This window comes from Neltuma alba, unplaced genomic scaffold (assembly GCF_004799145.2).
Source record: "Neltuma alba isolate B1F8T4 unplaced genomic scaffold, ASM479914v2 tig00011084_pilon, whole genome shotgun sequence".
Taxonomy (NCBI): Eukaryota; Viridiplantae; Streptophyta; class Magnoliopsida; order Fabales; family Fabaceae; genus Neltuma; species Neltuma alba.
Window position 1 is genome coordinate 122,601 of NW_021635825.1, and position 25,753 is coordinate 148,353.

A 25,753-nucleotide genomic window follows, 5' to 3' on the forward strand; every position below is an offset into this window, starting at 1 on the left:
GAAATAGAGCATAGAGATACCACCCCAAATCACCTCATAAGAGTTCCAAAGAATATAAAAATAATAACTTCATATAACTACAAATGAGCACATAATCATTTACGATAGCTATATGGAAGCCAAGGGGTTAGGCTTTAATGACTTTGAATTTTTGATCACCTTTGACTTCAAGACTTCAAGCCTCTCTAACTTTGAATCTTTGGAGGTGCTCAAGGGTGAGGATGAGGGAGAAAAGCAGACTCAAGCAAAAAAGCAAAAAAAAACTATGCAGATGCCAAAGTACGACAGAGAACAATGGCACACATCAGATAGAGGACGACGGAGCACGATGTAGCTGGTTGCACACGGAGGAAGACGGCAACAAAGACACTGCGAAGGTTGAGGGGTTAGGTGCTATCAAAACATGATTTTTGTTCATTTTTTATTCCATATCTTGTTTTATCTTTGTTTTGGGTGGGCTGGGCTGGGCTGTGTTCTATTTTAAATTGTTTTTTTTTTGTTTTTGGTTTTTTCGTCTACAAGGCTTGTTCCAGAACCATTTGGTTTTTAAAAGACCATTGTGGTTCTCGGCCCAATAATGAGTAGCGGCCCATTGATGGCTTAATTCTTATCCAAAATAGCTTGTAGAATGTGACTGCCCAATACACTTGACTTAGGCTATGTTTGGATTGCAGTTCCAAACTGTAGTTATGCCTTGGAATCTGTGAAACTGAGGTTGCAAACTGAGTTGGACCAAAACTGTTGTTTGGCTGGGCTAACTTTTCCAACCAACTTCTGGCTTTCAACCTCAGTTAGACTCAACGGAGAAAAATCTAACTTTTCAAACTATAGTTTCAAACGGTGATTACTAAAAATGAGCATTCCAGATTTACCCTCACATTTTTCTCTCTGCCTCATCTCCTTCGTTAGCATAATAAGTTTTTATTTAGACCAAATAAATTTTAATTTATATTCATGTTTGTCTATTATGTATATTTAATTAATTATCTACAATGTGTTTTCAACTTTTTCTTCATAACAAATATTTTTATTTCATAATTTCACAATTAAACTATTTATATTTTATCATAATAATTTTATATGTTTTTTTAACCTATTATCACATTAAAAAATAAAAAATTAAAAACTACTATTTAATAAAGTTCATGCCCTTTTTAGTCATTTTACAACTAAACTAACTTTTTCATTCATCATCCAAACAACTTTCAGCTTTTTCAACTGACTTTTCAAAAGCATCTATCCAAACATACTCTAACTGACTTTTCAAAAGCATCTATCCAAACATACTCTAACTGACTTTTACTCTAACTTCAGTTACAAAAGTCAGTTGAGCTAGAAGTCAGTTTTGCCCAACGCCAATCCAAACATACCCTTAGCTGTTGCCATGGCCGGTTGATGGTCCAACCAGTTCGATTCGGCTATGAAGACCTTGGTTTAGAGTCTTTCACATTTGAAGAAAAATTTAAGACCAAAAGTTATATTTTTTCTATACGAATTATGTTTGTCCTTTTTGAAAATAAAACTGATATTTTGAAATTTCATTGTTTTAGTGGCTAATAAATACCTTATTAGTCCCTCTATCCCGTTTTTTATTTAAAAAAAAGTTAATCTCTCTCATAGTGGTGTTTCTAAGAAACAAGTTTTCTTTGTTTGAAAATTTAAACTAGTCTTTTACCCCATTAAATACATGTCACTTATTATCTCCTTGTAATAAATTTTTGCTCATTATCTTTTATGCGCTGTCTTTACAAATAAGGTTATAATTGAAAAAATATATATATCTTATATAATTATTGTTTTTAACTAAATTTAACTAACATTCTAAATCATGTGATTTTAATACTCTCTTTGGTCATTATTAGAGGGCATTCTTAACTAATTCTTATATGCTAAAGAATTACAGTTAAAACCTTAAATATGTCTTAAATTGATAATTTTTTTCTAAGATTACCTACAACTTTAATGATGTAAATAGATAAATACGGAGTTTGAAAACTTTTAACACTAAACCTTAATTTATTAGCAAGGGTAAAATTGAAAAGTCAAAATTAATAAGTTGGTTAATGCCTTATATTTAGAAACAAAAATTTCTTCTAATTGATGCCCTATATATATCTAATAAAAAGTAGAGGGAGTAGTTATTTTTTTATAATAAGGAACGGGAGTAAATTTCATCATTTTAGTAATTACATGTTGTTGGACTTTACCTAAAGGATCGAACTGTTTAGAGTCTCTAAGTCAAAGTTGAAGATTAATATAACTTTAACACCAAAAGTTGTAGTTTGTCATATATAAATTATGTTTGTATTTTTCATAAATAAAACTGAAATTCTGAAATTTCTTTAGTTTAGTGGCTAATAAATATTTTAATAATTTCTCTGTTCCTTTTTATAAGACACAAACTTTCTCATAATAATGTCCTTAAATATAAGAAATAAATTTTTTTGTCTGAAATTTTAAATAGTTTTTTCACTTTTAGATCTATTAAACATATTCCATTTATTATCTCTTTGCAATAGCTTTCACTTATTATTTCTCATGCTTTCTCTTTACAAGTAAGGAAATAATTCAAAAAATATGTATATATCTTGTATATCTATTGTCTTTAATTAAATTTAACTAATATTTTGAACCACATATGGGAGAGTAAATTTCATTATTTTAGCAATTAAAAAGAGCAATTAATAAAAGCATAATTTGAAATTATTAATTAAAATAACAAATCATGTTTTTTTTTTTGGTTCACAAGGGAATAACAAAACAGAGCCTAAACGGAGATGCGTTCATGTATTTAATCATAAACGTACATAAACAATATTTCTCAGTTATTTGATGTATAAAATTTTAAAAAATGTAATTTATACTAATGTCTATAAGTTTAACTAATAACTAAATTTTTTATTTTTTTGTCTATTAACTAATAATCCATAACTTAAGTAACACTTCTTCTAAAATATATAATTAAATTTTTACGGTATTCTCTGAGAGTAAACATTATTAAAGTAATATTTTTTGTTATTCAAGAAGCTTTCAAAATTAAAGTATTTTCCTGGAATATTGATATTGATTTTTTTTTTTGGTTCGCCGGACTTGATTATTAATTATTGATTCTTGAAATTATTACATAACTTTATTTTTGCCAGCATTATATACTCATCCAGATAAAAATTACCGTTATTACTTGTCAGTATTAGACGTTTTGTGTGCACTGTAGGTTTGCGAGGATCGCCTGGAGCGAGTAAGTCGGAGAGGCAGAGAGCGGGAGGGACATAGAGTTTTAGAGAAGAGAGAGCAATTGGAAAATGGAGAGTTCAAGAAACTAGCAGAGGAGAGGCAAATAATAAAGGACAACTCAGTGAATGAAATAGAAGCTCCATCGGAGGTAATGTCGCCGGTGTCCGTTCTTTGACTTCCTCATAGCAAAGTAATTCTTGATTATAGCTGTTTTCTTGCTTCTTTAAGAGAATTGCCGATCCTTGTTATTACTTATTGTTACACATACATGTTTGAATGGTAGGTTCACGATGCGCGCCAAGAGGGAGTGAGTCGGAGAGGCAGAGAGAGAGAGAGCGACGTAGAAGGCTTGAGAGAAGCAGAGCAATTGGAAATGGAGATTTCAAGAAAGTAGCAGAGGAGATACAAATGGGAAATAGCCACGCCGTGACGGAAACAGAAAGCTTTGTCGGAGGTAATGTCGCGGATGTCCGTTCTTTCACTTCCTCATACGCATAGCAATGAATTAATTCTTGGTTATAGCTGTTTTCTTCTTCTTTTCTTTTCTTTTCTTTTCTTTTCTTTAAGAGAGTTGCCGATACTGTAAGTACTTTAACAATGTTGGTTTGGATTGTAGGTTTACAATGAGCTCCAAGAGGGAGTGAGTCGGAGAGGCAGAGGGAGGGAGTGAAATAGAGGGCTTAAGTAAAGACAGAGCAATTGGAAGAGAGTAGAAGAGTGAGATAAATAGGAAATAGCCCCTCAGTGAGGGAAACAGAAGCGTTGTTGGAGGTAATGTCCCGGATGTCCGTTCTTTTACTTCCTCATACGTACAGCAGTGAATTAATCTTGAGTATAGTATCGAATACCCTTGCTGTTTTGTTGATTTTGTTTCAATAGATTTATTTTGTAATACTTATTTATCTTGTGCCAGCCGTTCGCTTGTACCACCATATTTTTTTGGAATTGCTTACCATTTGTCTGAGTGTCAACGATGTTAATTTATCCCCTGTCATGTGACTCTACATTGTTAAGCCTATGAATGAATGGTAGTCTCTATATGGGCAGTGCTTGCGTGTACGTTTTAAAATTCTGTCCACAGCAATTGTCTGAGTACTGAAGTTTGTTACTAAATTTGCACAATACTAAAGTTCATCTTTACACAATCATCAGATTATTGTTTGCTGTAAGCAGAGGGAATCCTCAATTGTTCATCTGATACAGTTCTTATTTGTCTAGAGAAATAATTATACTGGTTTGGGCAAACTTATTTGTAATTGTATGTCTTACATAATAAAGTAGGGTGTTGGCTGCCAAGAATAAGGAGATTGATCTGTGCATTGAGGCTATAAAGAAAGTTATAATGCTTAGGGGCGGCATGCTTAGGTTCAGAGCTTGTGCTTACCGTTTCATATTGACTTTGATGAACAAAAAACACTGTTGAATGAATAGTGTTTCATGAATATTCAGCCACATCCATCACTTTGTGTAGCATTCAATGAACTGTTCTGCTTTTGCATATTGCTTTTCGAATAGCTTCAACTGTAGAAGAATACTTATTACATGATATTTGATGACTTTCTGAACAGTTTCAGATTTACATTGAAGTGTAAGCTGAGCAACGATGAGCGACTTGATTGAAAATTTGCCAGACATACTGCTTCTTCACATATTATCCTTCCTTCCAACCAAAGAAGCGGTTGCCACAAGTATTTTGTCTAAGAGATGGAGGCCGTTTTGGCAGTCACTTCCCATCCTTGCTATTCGTGATGTAGATTTTCATGCTTATGATCTTGAAGTCTTTGTCCAATTTGTTGATGACGTGCTCCTCCTAGGAAATCTGAAATTTCTCAACACCTTTAGTCTCACCTGTTGGACAATTAGGGTGCCCTATGAGAAGCTTAGCTCTTGGATCAACGCATTGATCCAGAGCAGAGTTGAGAGTATAGAAATATGGTTCCCGTCTAGTTTTAACACTAAGCTTCCTTCCAACATGTTCAATTCTAAGACCATGAAGGTTTTAAAGTTGAATGGTATCACCTTCGATTCTCTTCGCGCAGTTAGCTTACCATGCCTTACGGTTCTGTATTTTGATAATGTTAGATGTGCCGATTTGAATTGCGTGGCAGTACTAGTTTCTGGATGTCCTATTCTTGAGACCTTAGTTTTCAAAAGTTTGGATACGAAGCATTATGGTCCAATGTTGGACGTAGGAAAGCTTGACCATTTGGTCGCAGCTCGTGTCCCACCCTCACTACTGCCGTGGAAAGCTCTTGCTAATGTTAGATTTCTTAGCTTAAGGGTAAGAAGGGCATTTCATGGGTGAATTGTTTCTATCAAATGTCAAATTTTTAACAAGCGTTTGCTTTTCCTCATGCAGTCTACGTGGATACCCGGTGCCATGCATGCTGCATGGTCACCTGCTGGGGATATTCCAACACTTTACAACTTAACCTATCTAGAATGTTACAGCAATATGTGGACCAGGATGGTGAACTATCTTCATAGCTTCCCCAAGCTGCAAAATCTTGTAATTTCTGAGGTTTGAAGATTTCAACTTGATTTGTACGTATAACACCTATTCTTCAGTTAGTTTTCTAACTCTATATTTGTCTCGGTAGGTTGGTTTTGCACCCCCCGATGAACAAATACTTAGTATTCCTCCGTGTATTTCATCACAACTGAAGGAGTTCGCTCTCGATGCCAGCAGTTTCTCTGACAGGGAGTTTGAATTCGCAAAATTTATTATGAAGAATGCAAGGGTTCTGAGGACTGTCAGGATTGGGAAGTGGTGCCCACCAGTAGTGCTTGAAACATTATCCTCTTACCCCACAGCCTCTGAGAACTGCAGGGTTCTATGTGATGAATTTTCTGGTTCACGTGTGAAGGAGTGGGATTGCTGTCTCAAATTTTGATGTAGATTTGCTTTTGGAGTACTCAAATGTGCGCAGGAGCTTGTCTATGTCGCTCTCTCAATAGTCACGAACCTTTGTAGCTTTTAGGTCTGTCTCTTGGTAATTCGGTCTCAGTGTTTGTTTGGATGATTAAACTGCAGTTCCGAAACTTTTGACATACGAATGTGTTGAACTTGTAATTGCTAAGTTTTATTTCTGGCTTACATGTATGCGTTTTCAATCTGTGGCTTTCTCCTCTTCGGTTTATGAAGTTAGTTTCGAGACATAATTTGTCTCAATATAATGCATACAAATACCACTATAGAATTACACACACACACACAGAGTCAGTCAAAAGATTTCAAGTCCTCCTTTAGGATGTTGATTTATGCCAAGCCAGCGACTGTTTGATTAGATGAGTGGGGATCATATGAATTGTTCACCTCTCAAGTACATGAATAACCTCCAGATCTAATGTGGGGAACAATTCTTGTCTTTTGATTCAGGAAAACTAATATTCTCACGCCTTGTGTGAATTGTCAGAGAAGGAAATGTAATCTCATCTTGAAACTGTTGTCACAAAGTATTAAAATAATCAAAACCTAGCTATGTTATTAAAATTCAAAATTAAGTGATAAATCTATGTTTATGTTTTTTTCACCTAAAGTGTTGCTCATATTCTTTTAATCTTCAATTATCGTGACATTGTAGTATTACTATCTGAACTAATTAACTCATCATGAAATTGAATCATTTCAGTTTATTTTTAAGGTATTTAATTTTGGGAGAATCATAATTAAATTCACTTGAAATATTAAAATTCAAATTTAAGCTTATACTTTTAACAAATTCCTAATTAGGTTAAGAGGCCTAATTAGAAATTTTTGAATGTTGTTAAAAGAATAAATTGTTTCTTTATGTTAAAAATAAATATTGAAAGCAAGTGCAGACTTGATTTTGATTTTCTTTATCCAAAAAAAAAAAAAGATTTTGATTTTTATATTTTGATTATATTTGATGGAGAGTTAATTGTAAATTCTTTTTGTTTTTGCCAGCTAATTGTAAATTCTTCGTAATAGATAAGTCATTTTTCGCCAAATTGGTGATTGCTCCGGCCAATTTATTTTTCTATCTATCCAATCAAACGAAGGAAAATTCATTTAGAATACTAAAAAAATAATAAGTTCATATTAATTAGTAATAGTATAATTTTTTTTAGCCATGAGATTATAAGATATAACATGATGAGAATGTTTATGGCCGATCTATTTAAGAAAGAAATGACAAATTTGTTTTTTTTAAAATAAGATTCTGATTTTTTAATTAAAAAAAATTCTCCTTCAAACCATTATTAATTTAGTAGTCCTGGAATCAAGCAAAAGGTCTCTATTCCCACAAATTTCTTGTCAATATGTTATTGTCCGGGAAGACGCATCTGTGCGTACAAATATAGACACGCAAACGTAAAGATAACTAATGCTCAGTAAATTTAAAAATAAGAAACCAGAGAAAACGCAGATTTGCTAAAGCAGATTTTATTAGGAAAATTAAAATAAAAATAGAATATAAAACAATAACGTTGAAGACCAAGAATTCTGAAAGTTCCTAAATCAGATCTAAGACCATGTGGAACAAAATTACTTTTATAAATAAAACATTTTTATAAATAAATATTATATAATGCCAGGTTTTCATTTTTTTAAAAAAAAATTATTAGTCTTCCAGACCTAAATATAAGACTCACGGGCATTTTAGTTTTTTCACAACATTCAGAAATTCCTAACTAAGCATCTTAGTCTAATTAATAATTTCTTAAAACTATAGGCCTTAATTTGAGTTCTAGCATTTTAATTGGATTTAATTGTAATTCTCCTTTTAACTTTTGATATTTTAATTTTTTATGCATATATTATTTATATATACATATAATATGTTTTATTTAATTATCATGTCATCAATTTGACTCGTACATACTCTAGTTGGTTGGACTATAAATTATTGGGAAAATCTTCAAAAGAATATTTTTGAAATTTCAAAATCTCAAATTAAGAATGACTACAAAAACGTGTTGTCATTTGCTTTTCAAATATTATCAAGTGTGTTATGAATATTATAATATGTGGATGTTCATCTCCTCTTCTTCCTCTTCCTCTTCCTCTCAACTTCATCATCAACTCCCACTACTTCCACTAGGCATTAATCTTTCACTACTCCATTACCTTTCCAATATGCCTTTAATCTTGTAACTCCCCCCACTCATATTCATATGGTTTATTATCCACTATCTATTATTTAAGTACAAATGTAATTTATGTGTAAGACTATGCCTATAAATAAGGTATGCCATTGTATTGTGATGCAAGTGAAGCAAGTGAAGGAATACAATATCATTCTCTCATTTTTTTGTCTTCATCTTTCTCTATTCTACTTTTGTAATTTTATTTTCGATCCATTTCATAACACGTTATCAGCACGAGACTCTACCATCAGAATTCATGGCTCCTAGTTGATACACGTTGAAGTTTTGTTCGTTAAATGAAGATAGTTTGATCCAAACAATTTGGTAAGATTTCTCTAATTTATTTAGAGGAAATGGTGGTTTTGTACATTAATCTTATTGATTCATTGCTAGCCGAATATTTTATTTATCGTATTGAGATATGAAAATTTTTATTTTTATTTCTTATTTTTCTTATATTTTTATGATCCTATTGTCCTTATACTTCTTGATTTGCTATGACATTTATGTTCATCTATAACATTATTATATATGATTATCATCTCCAACATTAGTTAATTGTTATCTTAGAAAGTAAAATGTTAAACATATAAATGAATGGCTAATAGCCATTATATTCTTGATTTTGTGATTAGATGGCCAGAAGCCACATCACGTTTTGATGATTATTTGATAAAAGACCATCTTGTGGTAGTAACAGATGGCATGACAAGACTGTCACAATTTGATAATGTATATCAAAGTTCTAAAGATTAATGATTTAAAAAAAATTAAACCATACAAAAGAATTTCGCAGTTCTGAAAATTTTGTTATAGTCCGGAAGACTAATATTTTAGAAAATTGATGGTGTGCTATTGAAAGCAAAGAATATATCTATAAGAGTGATAAAGAGTATGATCACATTGTATCAGTGGAACTGATAACTAAAAGGGCAATAATCTTGGGACTTGACTATTGAATCATACCAGCAGAATTAGTAATGGCCCTATGATCAATATAATAAAATTATGAATAACTGTTATAATATGACCAGAAGTCATATAGACAAATATGTATTAGTTCATTGAAAAGCAAATGTTAAAGAAAAATGGTTGTGGAATCAAAAAGACCATGTGATATTATGAAAATATCGAAACTAATTTTAATGCCTGAAGGCAGTAAGTTGTGAAGAAAGATAGATATCCAAAGTATATATAAAAATAGAAAACATATAAGTATATGCCTAGAAGGCTATATGTATAATGTTTAATTTCTACCAGTCTTTAAATTTATTGTGATTTGTGAGAAACAAATTGTTATAAGAATTTGATATTGTGATATTGGTAAGTGTGGGATATAAAACTAAATAGATCAAATAGACCCAAAAGTTACAGTTATATTTTGTTATATCTTATTTATATGATTTGATTCAATATTAGTTTTGAATATTTTAAATGTCTATTGTACCTTAATCAATATTGAGAAGTTTTGAATGTTAAGTCTTATTTGTACTTTATTTTTAAAAGTTCATTTTAAATGTTCTTCATTATTTTTATGTGTTATTGCAAGTTAAATCTATGATACTCATAATTATTTATTATTATGTTAATGATATATTGAAATAGAGTTATCTTTCATATTCCTCTTAAATTATATAGTTCCTGAAGAACTAGATGTAATAGCACAGTTCCAAAAGAACTAATACTGATTTTTCTTTATGAGCAAACAAAGTATTGATAATGAAAAATATGACCCATAGATTTATATCACACTTTGGTTCTCCAAAGAGTGTAAATGTTATAGTACAATTGGATTAAAATCTGTAACTATATATGAACCAGGAAGTACTTGGGCTTCCAAGCAAAAGATAGGTTATTGGCTTTAACCCATTATATGCTAGCAGCTGTTTATGAAATATATGAATAAAGGAATCATATTTGAATGACTCAATCTTGAGGGGAAAAACTGTTGAAATACAAATATGAGTTGATATTGGATATATTTTTCATATCAATTTCATAAATAGAAATCGTCAATCATATATTATATTATTGGTAACGAAACATGGTACAGTAAACCAGAAGTTTACTGATATAATTAGATTTATTGTTGGCATGACTTGTTTGATCATCTTAAACTATATAATTATTGAAGATTATGTATTGATATCCATTGAAGAACCAGAAGATTCTTCCGAATAGCCAACATTTTTAAGAATCCGTATGTGCTGCTTGTTCTCAAAGAAAATTGATTATAAAATATTACTAGTTATGTTTTGTTTTCGAATGAATCACTATATCTCTGGAAATATATATATGGGCCCATTTAGAAGCACATAAGCCATACAAGTATTCAATATTTGATAGATGCATCTATATAAAATGGTAAGATGTGTGATTGATATTAATTTGCAACCTGAAGTTTGTAAGATTATTTAGATAAATATTTCCAGACTATGTGATTCCCAAAACTTGATTTCAAAGATGCTAGTGAATTTATATATCAGGCTTTTAATGTTGAAAAGCCTGCTTAACAAATTGATCTAGCAAAATCATTTGTTAATGCCTCCGTGAATGGCTTGATCAATATTTATGAGAATAAATTTTTCCATTTTAGCGTTGGCATATTTGATATATTGCAGCACTTATAGACATCAAGGCAACAAAATTCTCCTAATAAAATTGGCTTTTGGTCAGGAGCAAGATATTTTCCATCTAAAGATTGAAATGTGCAATATTTATTCTTACTAATCCACCACAATGCACATAGATGGATATTTAAAGAAAGTTGAGTCATATGTTGGGTAAGAACCTCCTTCTTCTTGTTTGTTTTTAAATGGAACAAAATAATGTTCCTAAAAGAAGCAAATGGATTTAGGAGACTTATACTACATAATTAGTTGACTGTTATTCAACAAAGTTTTCCTAATATGAGGGGGAGGAATTGAGTAGCTGGAAAAGAGAATGCATGGAATGCATTATTACTATTAAATATAGATCCTCAAATATATTAGTATGGACCAGAAGTTCATCAAAATTGCATTCATGAAATATTACAAAATATTTTACTGACTTGAATGAACATTTTTAAATCTCTTATTCCAGCTAAAAATGCTCCAATTATTTTGAATATTAAAACATGCCAAAAGCATGAGAGGTTGATCGGTTCCAATATAAATATCTTGAATAAAGAGGAGCATACAACTTAGAAGTTGTATTGAGGAGGCATATACTCTAGAAGAGTGTCAGGACATAACTAATTATAAAACCCCAGAAGAGGTTCAGGTACCTGAAAAGGAAGAAAGAGATCTCAACAAGTTATGTCACAAAAGAAAAAATGGAACCAAAAAGGTAAAGTTGTCGACAATGATTTTCATAAGAATATCACATGATAAAAAGAGGATCTTACGTATAGATCTATCATATAAAGTAATATAAATTTGGCCAAGAAGAAAAGGAAAAGGAAAAGGATGTGATGAAAATATCATGTGAAAATGGGCCTGTAGTCCCAACACATGAAATATAAAGTTTCTATAAATATGGACGTTTATGTGAAAATATAGATTTTCACAAATGATTATGATGAAACATATTATTTTGTGGTGGATATAATTTTACATATTTGAATAGTTTGGCAGTTATGAAATGTACTTGTTAGATATTATTATGACCCATGGATGAGGATCATTAATAGTGAAATTTACATGATAATCCTTGAAGGATCAAAAATATGCCAGGAGCATATATAAGAAAATCTTTCAGTTTATAAAATATTATGAAGATTAAAATAATTTCAGATGTATGATCCATTTTATAGTTTTGGATCAAAATATATGAAATTCCTTGAGATTTCACTTGCCAGAAGCATACAATTCAAGTTCTTGAGAACAATACTTAATTAAGCTAAATAGTTTTATATGAATTGAAGCGATCTGCGCATATATGGTATAACCGACTAAGTAAATATCGGTTGAAGAAATGATATAAAAATGATCCAATTTGCCCATGTATTTTTATGAAAAGATCTGAAAGTGAGTTTGCTATAATTGTTTATGTTGATGACATTATTAGAACTCCTGAAGAGCTTACAAAAGCTATGGATTGCTTAAAGAAAGAATTTGAAATGAAGGGCTTGAAAAGAACAAAGTTTTGCTTCGGATTGCAAATTGAATACTTGAGAAATGAAAATTTTTGTGTATCAAATAATTGATACAAGAAATGCCTTAAAGTGTTTTTATATGGATAAATCATATCCATTATATACTTTGATAGTTGTGAGATTTGTGGAGGTGAATAAAGAACTTTATATATTTTGAGAAGGTGACGAAGAACTACTTGGTCCAGAAGTACCAAATCATAGATCCAGAAGTACTATATCATATCTTATTAGTCATGCATGACATCACATATCATTTGCTGTTAACTTACTGGTAAGATATAGTTCTTCACGAAAGACATTGGAATAGAATTCTAGATTCTTTTCTGATTCACATGCTGGTAATTCCAAATGGAGTATTTATCTCACAATATCCAAAAGATGGTGAAATATATATCCAGCAAATTCATTCAAATAAAAATCTAGCATATTTGTTCACCAAGTCACTTCCTATTACAATATTTAAAAAGTTTGTTCATGATATCAGATGTCATAGACTCAAGGATATCAATTGATGTTATCAAGAGGGGGAGTTAATACACGCTGTACTCTTTTTCCCTTGTCTATGGTTTTTTCCCACTGGGTTTTCCTAGCAAAGTTTTTAATGAGGCAGCATCGAATAGTGTATCAGTGAATATGTATTCTTTTTCTTCTACTAGGTTTTTATCCCACAGGGTTTTTCCTAGTTGAAGTTTTTTAATGAGGCACATATCTTAGATAATGGACATCCAAGGGGGAGTGTTATGAATATTATAATATGTGGATGTCCATCTCCTTTTCTTCCTCTTCCTCTTCCTCTCAACTTCATCATCAACTCCCACTATTTCCACTAGGCATTAATCTTTCACTACTCCATTACCTTTCCACTATGCCTTTAATCTTGTAACTCCCCCCACTCATATTCATATGGTTTATTATCCACTATCTATTATTTAAGTACAAATGTAATTTATGTGTAAGACTATGCCTATAAATAAGGCATGCCATTGTATTGTGATGCAAGTGAAGCAAGTGAAGGAATACAATATCATTCTCTCATTTTCTTGTCTTTATCTTTCTCTATTCTACTTTTGTAATTTTATTTTGGATCCATTTCATAACAAAGTGTTATTAAAATATAGTGAATAAGATTGATTTAAAATTTTAAAATTTAAAGTTATTTTTTGAGATTCTTTCGAAAAAATTTTATCTGCTGGTCTTCCTTGCTCAATGTTTAATCCAACTTTTAAAGCATTGCTTTTTGGTTTCTGCGTAATAAAGGCCCAGATAAAGATGACACAATTTTTCATCTTCATAATTGTTAGTTTTCTGTGCAAATAGATTCCGGATAATAGCTTTTGAGGAGAATAGATTCTGAAAGAAATAGATTTTCTGAAAAAGTAATTCTGATAAAGTGAGAGTGTTAGATAGTTGTTGTCAAAAGCACTTTTCATATGTTTAAATTACTAAAAAAGACATACAAATATGATAATTACATAAAAGATAGATTTTATAATATATTTTAATTTGAAATAATAAAATTGTTAATAATATATTTTTTACCAACATAATTAATCATATATAAGAAAATATAATTAATATATGTATATATATTCATAAAAAAAGAAGATTAAATATGTTTATAGAAAAATGAATAAAAAAGTGCTGTAATAATCAAGATATTGCATCGATATGGAGCATTTATAATAAGTTTTTTTTAGCTACATATTACCAGTCTGGTCAAAGCTTTCCTTCAATAAAAGCTTAAGATCTTGTCTACATATTAACTCTCCAATTAGGTTTTACATTAATGATTGGAATTACATTTAAGACCAATATTAACTCTCTAATTAGGTCCTACATTAAAGATTGGAATAATAAATTTGTTAATTTTTTTTTGCCAACATAATAAACAATATATAAAAACATAGATTAATTACTATATCCAGTTCTAAATATAAGAGCTAGTTGACTAATTTGAGTAGATTAACAAAAATTAGTTAAGTTAGTTATTTGTAATAAATAGATGTTGCCTTTCCTACAATATCCCTATTAATCAAGTTTGTTAGTTATAACTTGAAAAACGATAGACAAATATGAGAAATAAGGTAGATTGAGGTTTTATATTTAGGAACAAAAAAAAGTCAAATGAGGTCTTATATTAAATATAGGATGTGGTAATTGTTAATATGGGTATATAAAATTATAAAATAAAGATTATGTTTTTAGAAAATAAATAATTGTTTTCAACAACAACAAAAATTATTGTAGGGAGTGGGGAGAGAATCGCTCAAAAAGCAAAAAAATTTTGCTTATTACAAAACCTTGATTTTGATAGGTAAACCTTGGTTTTATGATAAAACCATGGTTTCAAAAAATTGATGGGTGTTTGGGTAATTTTTTCCCAAACTATGGTTTGGACCCTCAAATCATGATTTGGGCAATCACCCAAACACCCCACATCATTGTCACAATTAGTATTGAGGATATACCCATTCTGTATATAGTAAATAAAGCTCTCAACTTTTGTATATTTATATTTAAAAAATTTAAAATTTTGTGATGTTTTAAAATAGTCTTATAAAATACTTTTATTTAATCAATTTTTCCCAATTTTTGAATGAATTATTTTTTGAAAAGAATATTGGTATTTAATCAGGGACAGATTTGGAAAGAAGAAACAAGTCTTTATGATCACCCCAAATGGGTTGCTGTTTACAAATCTGGAGTGGGCACTCTCTCGTGTCACGTCCAAGGTCTGGAATAAAAAAAATCTTGAATTTTATTAATTATATTTTAAAATTTGATAACATTTTAATTTTTCTCTAATTAGCGTCTATCATATACAATACCAAGCAATAATAATCCATATATAACCCACTAGTGCTCAACGACTCCACACTTTTACATTATTTTAGGTCTTACTTTCTAATTAATTTGTCCAATGGGGATTTGTTCCCAGTTTTTCCTACTGATTATTTTGATATATGGTACCCTCATTACTAATCCAAACACGGTTGCTAAGCATTTCTACACAAATTGTCTGACGACAAGGTGAGGAAACAAAAAAAGACAGAATTTTTAGCACCATACGTGATTTGCTTTCTAAAAAATAAAAATTTAATTGGTGATTTTTTTTATAGGACAACAAAATATTTTGGAGATTATACTATCATAGTGGTCATCATATTATATATGATATATAATATCAGTTAGGGTTTTAAATAATAAAAATGGGCATGAAGCCTTTGTGAAAAGGAGGAAAGTTCAATTAGTAACGTCTGGCATGAAAACTCTTTATAAATGAGGGATTACAGTTTCGTTCTCGCTTGAAAACCATTAATGTCTATCATTCTTCTTTCTTTGACTGCAAAACCCAATTAATTTGGGTGCTCTTTTCTCGGTTCAAGTCCGCTTATAATTTCAAATCATTAATACCTAACTCGCTCTCTTTCTTTTTTTTTTTAGTTGCAAAACCCAGTTAATTTAGTTGCTCTCTTTTTTTTCTTTCTTCCAAGGATGTGAATTTACTTATTTACTACTTCATACATAAAGAGCTCGTTTGAAATTAAGATTCAATCTTTAAAAACAGCTTTTCAATTATAATTTATAAAATACAAAGTAAATATATGATGAAAGTTTTGTCTCTTACGTGAAAGTGTTTATAATATAAGTATAATATTGATTAAATAAAATTTCATTGATATTATCCGAATAATTTAAATATTACGTTGGAAAAAAATTTAAATATAAAATATATATAATTTAATGTGTTTAAAGTATAATCATATTTATATATTAAATTAGTATTTAATCCAATTATTATCCTTTTTTCTAGCAATCCAATTATTTAAAACTATGGATACATGATAAGGCTTTAGATGAGATTAAATCCATATAATGTATACTTTCTCATTGATTGAGATAAAGATTATCCACGATAGTTTAATTGATTGATGGACATTTTGAGGATATTTTGGGAATATAAGGGCTCCCTTTTCAATTATCTCTCGTTCCTTTGATGGCTGAAAGCCTCTAACCGACTCGTGACGCGGTAAGTTCCTTTCCCTCGCTCTTTATTTACAAACAGCCGCTTGAGAAATTTCTATTTCTTTGCCAGTTTGGAGCTTCAGCCTTGCACAATTAGAGCTTGTGTTTATCATCATATTCATATCCTTTATGTAGCTCATGAGCTAAATAAGGTTCCACCGTGATTTCCTTTTATGTATCAAAGAAATTTGTGGATTTCTTTTGACCATTTGACTTTATCTGGGTTTTCTTCGTTTTTGGAGATCATTGTGATTACTTGAAATTCTATGTGTGTGTATTTGTTATTGCACCTCGTAACCCTAATCTGATAATCTTCATATTTTCATTCTCTTTTCCTTTAGAGCAAGCTAAGGTGGTTATTTGAAAACCAATGTCCAAACGTAATGAAAGCAGATTGGAAGTAATGGCAAGTGATCAGATTAGTGAGTTGCCTGACTCCTTGTTTGAACATATTCTGTCTTTTCTTCCAACCAAACAAGCCATCACCACATGCCTCTCCTCCAAGAGGTGGAGCCATCTCCGGTGGTCACTGCCCATTCTTGACGTGGACGACTTCAATTTCCATAGCCTTCACTCTTTTCTTCAGTACGTAGATACAATCATGAGCATGAGAGATCATTCCGAAACCCTAAGAAAGTTTCATCTCTTTCTCAGATCTACAAATGGAAACGTGCCACGTGTGAAGATTAACAATTGGATTAACACAGCAGTAGATTCCAAAGTCGAACACGTTGAGATTTATGATAAAACTCTTAACAAGTTCAGCATTGAAATACCGCCTTGCATTTTCAACTGCAATACCATCAGCATTTTAAAGCTAAGTGGAGTTAAAGTGACGGCTCCTTCTTTTATTCATTTGCCTTCACTTAAAGTCTTGCACTTGAGCAAGGTTATATTTCCAAATATCAAATTCATTTACAATCTTCTTTACGGCTGCCCTTTGCTTCAAGACTTGGCACTAAAATTCTGCGGCACAACTGATGGGTATTCGGTTGTACCAATAAATAAAGGGAGCCTTAAAAATTTGGTTTCAGCTGATGTTTATGACTATCCATTTACTTTGGAAACTTTGTCAAACGTAAGAGCACTGCGGATTGATACGGTATGATGTTGCCACTTTAATTTTGATCTTTGGTATAAAAGCTACTTTTAACTAAGTTGGATAGGATAAAAAAGTTGATTTAGTTAGTTATTTGTAACAAATATGAGTTAAATTCCCTAAAATGTATTTTTAATCATAACTACCTTTAGATGGAAACTCCTTAATATATATTATTAACAAGCATATTTTAGAGCATGAATTTAAATTTGAGAGACAAAAAGTTGAGTTGATGTCTTATTTTAGAATCAATTTAACCTCCAACAACCAGCTCTTATACTAAGGATTAAATGTTGATAAGTAAATAATTCACGTACATTATTGCTTTTCATTCTTAGATTTGATATTTCAGTTTGCTTATCTTGTTGCTTTTCATCCTCAGATTTGATATTTCAATTTGTTTATCTTGTTGCTGTCTCCCTCTCTTGCAGATTGGTTTTTCAAGTCGCCTTCATCCTGCCACATTTTATAATTTAATCCACATGGAAATAAGATATTATTCACCAGATTTCTCGCATATAACAATATTGGAATGCTTGCAAAACTTCCCCAAGCTTGAAACTCTTATAATTATTGAGGTTTGAATTTGTTGTTTTCAAACTCATGTGTGTGGACTGCCATTTGATTAGCTAGTTGGTTTAACTCCTAACTTTTACACTACATTATTTGGTTCAGTTTAATGGTACAGAATGGTTGGGAGAGAGCGTTCCAGAATGTGTTTCATCGCACTTGAAGGAATTCCATCTTGGAAACTACAGAGGCCTTTACAATGAATTGGAACTTGCAAGATTTATAATGAAGAATGCAAGCTTCTTGAACATCATCTCAATTCGTGGACATGTTACATTAACAGAAAATTCAAAACAAGAAATGCTTCAAAGATTATCCTCTTGTCCTAAAAGCTCCGTGAATTGCAGGCTTTTGTTCGAGTGAGCTTCCGACATGCGGAGATTTTAAGGATGTAAATTACTAATTGTTATCTGTTTTATTTTTTGCCGATGCATATCTGCTTGAGTTTAATTTTCTTTTCCCTTTTGAATTTGATCCGTTTCAAGTCAATTGTCTATACTACCTTCAAACGAAGTCGTGAGATTCAACAAAGACATTCCAAGTTAACCTGTGTTGCAAATTGCAGTTTCCAGCACTTCCCCATAAGAGCTGCCTAAGCAAATGAGAATGGAGATTACTCCTTGGAATCCACTCAAAGTACCTATAGAACCAAGAGTTTTGCCAAGAATCACAAAATCCTCCACCAACTTCAAGCTCCCCCATACAGGGCAAATATTCTCCAGTTCCAATGGAGAACAGCCAAATTCAATCCTACCAAGCTTTGACCTACACCATATAATACTACTTTCATTTGAGGCTATCAGTAGTGTTGTTATCAAAGCTTTGTTTATCTAGGCCAGTTCTGCCCTCCCTATTAACCTTCCCAGACGATTAAACAAAAGGTTCATGGCAAGTTTGACCGTAAATACAAGCACATTTAGTGAGTTACCAAAAGAAATGAGATTAAATGGGCGAGAAAACAATTATTTATACCAGTCAAATGATGAGCACATAGCACAATACAATTCAGATCGTTTATTTATCATTCATCTTCCAACCCTTGTGGCCCTGCTACAGAGAATGGCGACATTGACTCTCCTAAAGTCAATACCAAAGAATCCAGCTATGATGCAGATTAACGTTTGCACAGAAAAATATTAATGACTATGAATATGAAATATTGCTGGAAACGTCTACATACATACAGAAGCGAACGAAAGTGTTCAAAACGCTTCCGTTGGCCAAAATAAGCACTCTCATTAGCCTTTTTTTCCCCGTATAGGTAAATTCAAGACCTAATAAGGTACCACCTAATCATGGAAGTAGTAACTGAATTCCTTATCTGACCCTAATTTACTATACACATTCTGAAATATATTTATGGCAGGGACATTAACAAAAAGCCTGCAATTCATGGAACATTTGGGGTATGACGATAATATTCCCAGCAATTCAATTCTCTTAGCCTCTTGCCTTGGATAATCACGAGTCCAAATGATGACAGAGCTCAAAACTTTTGCATGATTCATTATAAAACTTACAATTTCGAACTCACTTTGCAAGTAGTTAAAGCCACCTAGCACAAACACCTTCAGGTTTGATGACACACATGGAGGAACATTATCAGGACCTGCTTCCATCGACCAATCCAATCCCTTACAACCCTGGCCACGTACACAACGAAAGTGTTTTGTAATAATTCAGAATACTAGGTAGTAAGACGAAAACAGATTCTATTCAGTTAATTTTCAAACCTCGTAAATTATAAGAGTTTCAAGCTTGGGGAAACTTCGAAGGCAGCAGACCAGACTACTCCACCCTTTCTGAGTTAAGTAATGAATTTCCAGTTGGGGCAAATTGTAAAATGTTGGAAATTCATAGTCACCGGGAAAAAAATCATGCTGCACGAGCAAAGATTAGGCCAAATTAAATAAATTTGGGGATATGGTATTATATAGAAACAATTAAAAAAAATTACTCATGGTAGGTCATTGGTACCTCCTCTAAGCTCAGAAATGTAACATTAGAAAAAACTTCCATTCTAAATAGATCTACTGAAGAAACCTTTGCAATAACCAAGTGATGAAGCCTTCCAATGTCTAGCTTCATATTCTCATCATCAGGAAACCCCAGATACAGTAGCAGCAATTCTTGAAGACGAACACATTTAGAAAGAAGCATTCCTAAACTTTCAGCATCCGAGAACACAACGTACATCATATGCAAGGCCTTAAGGGATGGCAAATTGACAGTAGAAAGATTACTCACCTTCACCCTAACCAACTTTAAGATCCTAATGGTATTGCTGTTGAAAGTGCTAGAGGGTAACGGCGGATACGTAACCATAATATCAAAACAAGGTGCAAAACACAGATTCAGATACTCAAGTTTGCTCTTGAGCACTGTGTTAACCCAAATGTCAACCTTATCATGGGGCATATCAAAATACTCACACTTGAGAGAAAACATTTTGAGAGATTTGGAATCAACCAAGTTGAGGGTAGAATCTATAAATTGCAGGAAGGATTCGTAACTACGAAAGCCTTTTTCGTAGAACTCAAGCTTTGGAATGGAGAGCCAAAGAGATTTCCAAATCTTCGACAAGAGCATTGTCGCAATAACATCTTTGGTTTGAAGATATTTAGAAGAGAGAATATGCAGAAGCAACGAGTCCGGTAGATTACTGATCCGGTCGCTCATCGTTACTTCGCCTCCTTTTTTATTTTGGAACCAAGGGTCGAAAAAGTGAAAGGTTTGAGGCGTAGCGTCACTTTGTAGAATAGCAACTCTACAATCCGCCTCCGGCTTGAAGTGATCAATAGGCTTTGCCCATTGATATTGATGATCTTGATCATCGCGTCAATAAATGCTTGCACAGAGCTATCTTCACGCGGCAATATTGCAGATATATTCACAATATGGGGTTGAAGACAATTTTCTTTATATCATCTGCTATGACTATTCATATGGCTTTTTTACTGATATACTTTAAACAGTAAAAAAAATATTACCAAAATTCTGTAAAGTGAAAATTATTTATTCAAATCCTATACTTGGGGTGTGTTTGGCAAGTACCCCAAACCATGGTTTTGGGACCCAAACCATGGTTTTGGGACCCAAACCATGGTTTGGGAAAAATGTTAGCCAAACACCCTTAAAAAAATCAAAATCATGATTTGGGTTCAAAACCATGGTTTTGACTCCAAAACCATAGTTTTGAGAAAAGCAGAAATTTTTTACTTTTGGAGGAAAAATGAGAGAGTGTGAGAGCCTATAGAATATGGATCTTGTTGTTTTTTTTATAAACATATTTTTTATAAATATATTTAATCTTATATCTTATAAATATATATACATATTAATTATTTATTAATTATATTATCTTATATATTATTAATATATGTTAATAAAAATATATTATTAACAATTTTATTCCTTCCAATTAAAATATATCATAAAATATATTTTTTCTGTAATTATCATATTAATTTATGCCAATTTGTATATATAAAAAGTACTTCTAATAACAACTATCCAAACACTCACACTTCTCAAAATCACTTTTTCACAAAATCTATTCTTCCCAAAATCTATTTTTTTCAGAATCTATTCTCCAGAAGCTATTCTTTAAACCATAATTTGGTTTCATCTAAACACACCCATAAACTCGTTGATATAAATAACGAGGATAAGACTGTGAGAAAGTCGTTCACGCGAAGATGAATTTTATCTTTATTTTTTGTCATTTTGTCATATTGTCTCATCGACGCTGACATATATATCTCTCCCATAACTGGAATCAAATTGAATGCTTGAAAAATTGATGTGTGGAATGGTTTAGACAAAAAATACGGTGATAGCTATTTTTGGGGGAACAATGATTGATAGAGTTAATAGTAGAGCAAAATATGCAAATCAAATATAAACCACTTAATGTAAGATCTATTTATTTAATCTAAATAGATTAAAGAAACCAAATAAATTATTTGATTATTAATATGAGAGATAAAATATGTAAAAATCTTACACTTATGATCAAAATTCACCCTCAGACTAACTTCTACATTTAGAATAGGAGTATATTGTATCAAAAAAATGTAAAAGTGTTACACTTTGAGAGTGAATTTTGGTCCCAAATATAAGACTTGATTAATGTACGAAATATGTGGTAGAAAAAAAATAGGCAAATCAAATATACACTCCATTGATAGCAAAATATATACACACACTTTGTTAATTCTTAATGTAAGATTTATTTATCTAAATCAAATAGATTAAAGAAACTAAATAAATTACTTGATTATAATATATGTAACATGATCTCTCTAAAATATTTTTATATAATATTAGATTATATGTCAATTTATAAGTTAGACAAATTAGTTTAAAAAATACAAATTAGTTCAAGAAAAAATAATAAATATAAGAGATAATATAGATAAAGGTTTAACACTTAGAACCAAAATTAACCCTCAGACTAAGTCCTACATCTAGGATGGGAGGAGTATATTATATCAAAAAATGTAAAAGTATTTTAGTTTAAAAAAATTATATATATGAGAGATAAAATTATAAATGTCTTATATTTAGAAAAAAATGATAAATATAAGAATTAAGATAGATAAAGGTTTTACATTTGAAAAAATACTTTTATATTTTTTGATACAATATACTCCTCCTATTCTAAATATATGAGTTAGTCTAAGGATGAATTTTAATCCTAAATATAAAATCTTTATCTACCTTATCTCTTATATTTATAATTAAATAATTTATTTAGTTTCTTTAATCTACTTAAATTAGATAAATAGATTTTATATTAAGGAGTTTATATTTGATTTGCATGTTTTGCCCTCCACATATTTTGTACGTTAACGCTATCAATCATTCTTTTTCCCTCAAATGGCCATCACCGTATTTTTTTCTAAACCATTCCGCACTCATCAATTTTTTAAGCATTCGATTTGATTCCAATTGTAAGAGAGAGGAGAGAGGAAGGAGAAATGGTTCCATGTGTGATGAAGTTTACTTTTTTATTCAAAAGAAATGTACATGTTAGAGTTGACAAGAAAAGAAAATACGACAAAAAGCAAAGATAAAATTCATCTTTTTACTGTTTTAAACTTATTCACAGTCTTAAACTTATTCTTTACATGAATGAGTTTAAATATAGTATTTAGATAAATAATTTTCACGTCGCAGGATTTTGATAATACTTTTTACTGTTTACAGCATATTAGTGAAAAAAAACCTGATTCATATCAATCCAACATCGACGCTTAGGAATTGGACATTAAATGAGGGTGCAATTTACTTTGCAGTCATCCAATTGTTTTTTTTTTTTTTATGTTGACTTGTTTCAAAATGTGCAACCAGTTTAATAATACTTTACAGTACTAAATTAATTTTTTATTTTATATTTCTGTACAATTTTTGCCCACAATTTTGTACCATTAAACTTTATAACTAAAATAATATTCACGGGGATCTGTAAAAGTATGATCACACAAAAAGAGTATTGGGCTTCGTGTGAGCTCCCTGTAACTGCCCAGGCTTTAATTCCTGATTCCTTGTCTTCCTCTACTCTTCCTTTCCAGTCGTCCAACCTCCCTCCGCCTTTTTGTTTTTTTTTTTTGGTGAAAAGAAGGGGCCAAGCCCAAAACAACACAGTTAGCCTATTTTTCTGAGGCAATTTCCTTCTAAAAATACTTGAAATAAATATGTAAAAGAATTTATCTCGATATACAGAAAAATGATTCTGAAAAGTACTCTTGAGGTGTTCCGAACACCCCCTAAATCTTCTTATAGTAAATTCAGATACCCACTAACGAAGATTAAGTCTAACAGAATAAGCTAGTTCCTCATAACGTAACGAGTCAAAGTTTGAATTTCTACTAAAAGAGATGTATCCATATGTAGTGTTTGATAGTGCCTCGAATAAAATTGTTTCTAGTAAGAAAAAGATACTCAAGTTTGCTCTTGAGCACTGTGTTAAGTGTTAACCCAAATGTAAACCTTATCATGGGACACATGAAAATACTCACACTTCAGAGAGAACATTGAGGGATTTGGGATCAATTAAGTTGAGGTTAGCGTCTATAAATTGAAGGAACGATTCATAACTACGAAACCCTTCTTCGTAAACCTCAATTCCACATCTTTGGCAAGAGCATCGTCGCAACAACATCTTTGGTTTGAAGAGACTTGGAAGAGAGAATATGCAGAAGCAACAAGTACGGTGGATTACTGATCATGTCGCTCATCGTTTCTTCGCCTCCTCTCTGATTTTGGAACCAAGGGCTAAAGAAGTGAAAGGCTTTAGGCGAAGGGTCGCTTTGTAGAATAGCAATTTTATAATCCGGTTTGAAGGGATCCATAGGTTTTGACAATTGACATTAGCGATCTTGATCTTCGCGTCAATAAATGCTTGCACAGAGCCATCTTCACGCGGCGGAATTTCAAATATTTTCCAATATATGTACAAAATAGGGTGGGAGGAACAATTCTCCGATTCATATCATTCCGACGTGATTTAGAGAATAATTTTTGAAAAATAAATTGAGAAAATAAATTTTGTGAAAAATATATTTCATAACAAACTGATTTTGATAAAATAAGAGTGTTTGAATAGTTATTATCAGAAACACTTTTTATATATGCAAATTACTAAAAAGAGCACAAGTTAATATGATAATCATATAAAAGATAAATTTTATAATATATTTTAATTTGAAAGAGTAAAATTTTTAATAATATATTTTTTACCAACATAATTAATAATATATAAGATAATTTAATTAATATGTGTATATATATTTATAAAATATAAGATTAAATATGTTTATAGAAAAATAATTGAGGAGTGTTAAAGTCATGTTATTATTGGGATCTACTCTGACAAGTACAATCATACTTTTTAATTTGAGCCAAAAGCAGAATAGATTTACTTCTTCTGAAACCATAGTTTTGAACCCAAAACCATGGTTTGTTGATCTTTTCCCTTGTTTGGCGAAATTTTGACCCAAACTATGATTTGGATCCCAAAATCATGATTTCAAATATTTTCCTAACAGTAAAAATCAAGGGGGTTTGGCCATGGACAAGATTACTTTTAAGAAGTATTTTTTTAATAAATAAAAACAAATTCTTTCATATTTATTTTGTATGCTGTAAAATGATTTTTAAAATTATGATTTAATTTCTATTCAAACATCCTATATGAGAGTACAATTTACCTTGTAGTTATCCAATTGTTTTTTTTTTTATGTTAACTTATTTCAAAATGTGAAAGCAGTTTAATACTCCCCTAATTTTCAATTCTTTTTTATTTTTATATTTATGTACAATTTTTGCCCACAATTTTGTACCGTTAAACTTTATAACTGAAGTAACATTTACTTTTGTTTTGATAGGAATAAATTTGAAATGTTTTATGAATTTGATTGTGATCTCTTGATAACCTACATACAATGACTTTATTTTTATAGAACATAATAACATTATGCAATCTATATAAATAACCTTACCTAATGAAATTAAGATTTATTGTTATGATGATGTAACTTACTCTAATTTGTTTGAAAAAGAAACTTGCT

The 25,753-nt window shown here is 31.0% G+C and overlaps 3 protein-coding genes across 4 annotated transcripts; 2 read left to right on the top strand and 1 right to left on the bottom strand.

The window, feature by feature from the left end:
• Positions 1-1,745: 1,745 nt before the first annotated feature.
• LOC114761136 (F-box/FBD/LRR-repeat protein At1g16930-like) lies at positions 1,746-5,863 on the top strand. 2 transcript variants are annotated; one of them, XM_028950455.1, is made up of 3 exons: positions 1,746-1,756; positions 4,513-5,515; positions 5,594-5,863. In XM_028950455.1, the coding sequence occupies exons 2-3, from the start codon at positions 4,838-4,840 to the stop codon at positions 5,759-5,761; spliced, it is 846 nt and encodes a 281-aa protein (XP_028806288.1). In that variant the 5' UTR covers positions 1,746-1,756; positions 4,513-4,837; the 3' UTR covers positions 5,762-5,863. The 2 variants fall into 2 exon arrangements, with proteins under 2 accessions (XP_028806288.1, XP_028806287.1); XM_028950454.1 differs by lacking the exon at positions 1,746-1,756 and having other exon boundaries at positions 4,220-5,515.
• An 11,050-nt stretch (positions 5,864-16,913) lies between these two features.
• Positions 16,914-18,542, top strand: LOC114761126 (F-box/FBD/LRR-repeat protein At5g56420-like). The gene is made up of 3 exons (XM_028950446.1): positions 16,914-17,612; positions 18,041-18,187; positions 18,285-18,542. The coding sequence occupies exons 1-3, from the start codon at positions 16,914-16,916 to the stop codon at positions 18,540-18,542; spliced, it is 1,104 nt and encodes a 367-aa protein (XP_028806279.1).
• Positions 18,543-18,721: 179 nt separating this feature from the next.
• LOC114761127 (F-box/FBD/LRR-repeat protein At3g52680-like) lies at positions 18,722-20,858 on the bottom strand. Its single transcript, XM_028950447.1, has 5 exons — positions 20,157-20,858; positions 19,913-20,059; positions 19,700-19,822; positions 19,217-19,281; positions 18,722-18,944 (listed from the first exon to the last, which is right to left on the bottom strand). Exons 1-5 carry the CDS (start codon positions 20,856-20,858, stop codon positions 18,722-18,724), a joined length of 1,260 nt encoding a protein of 419 aa, XP_028806280.1.
• Between the last annotated feature and the right edge of the window lie 4,895 nt (positions 20,859-25,753).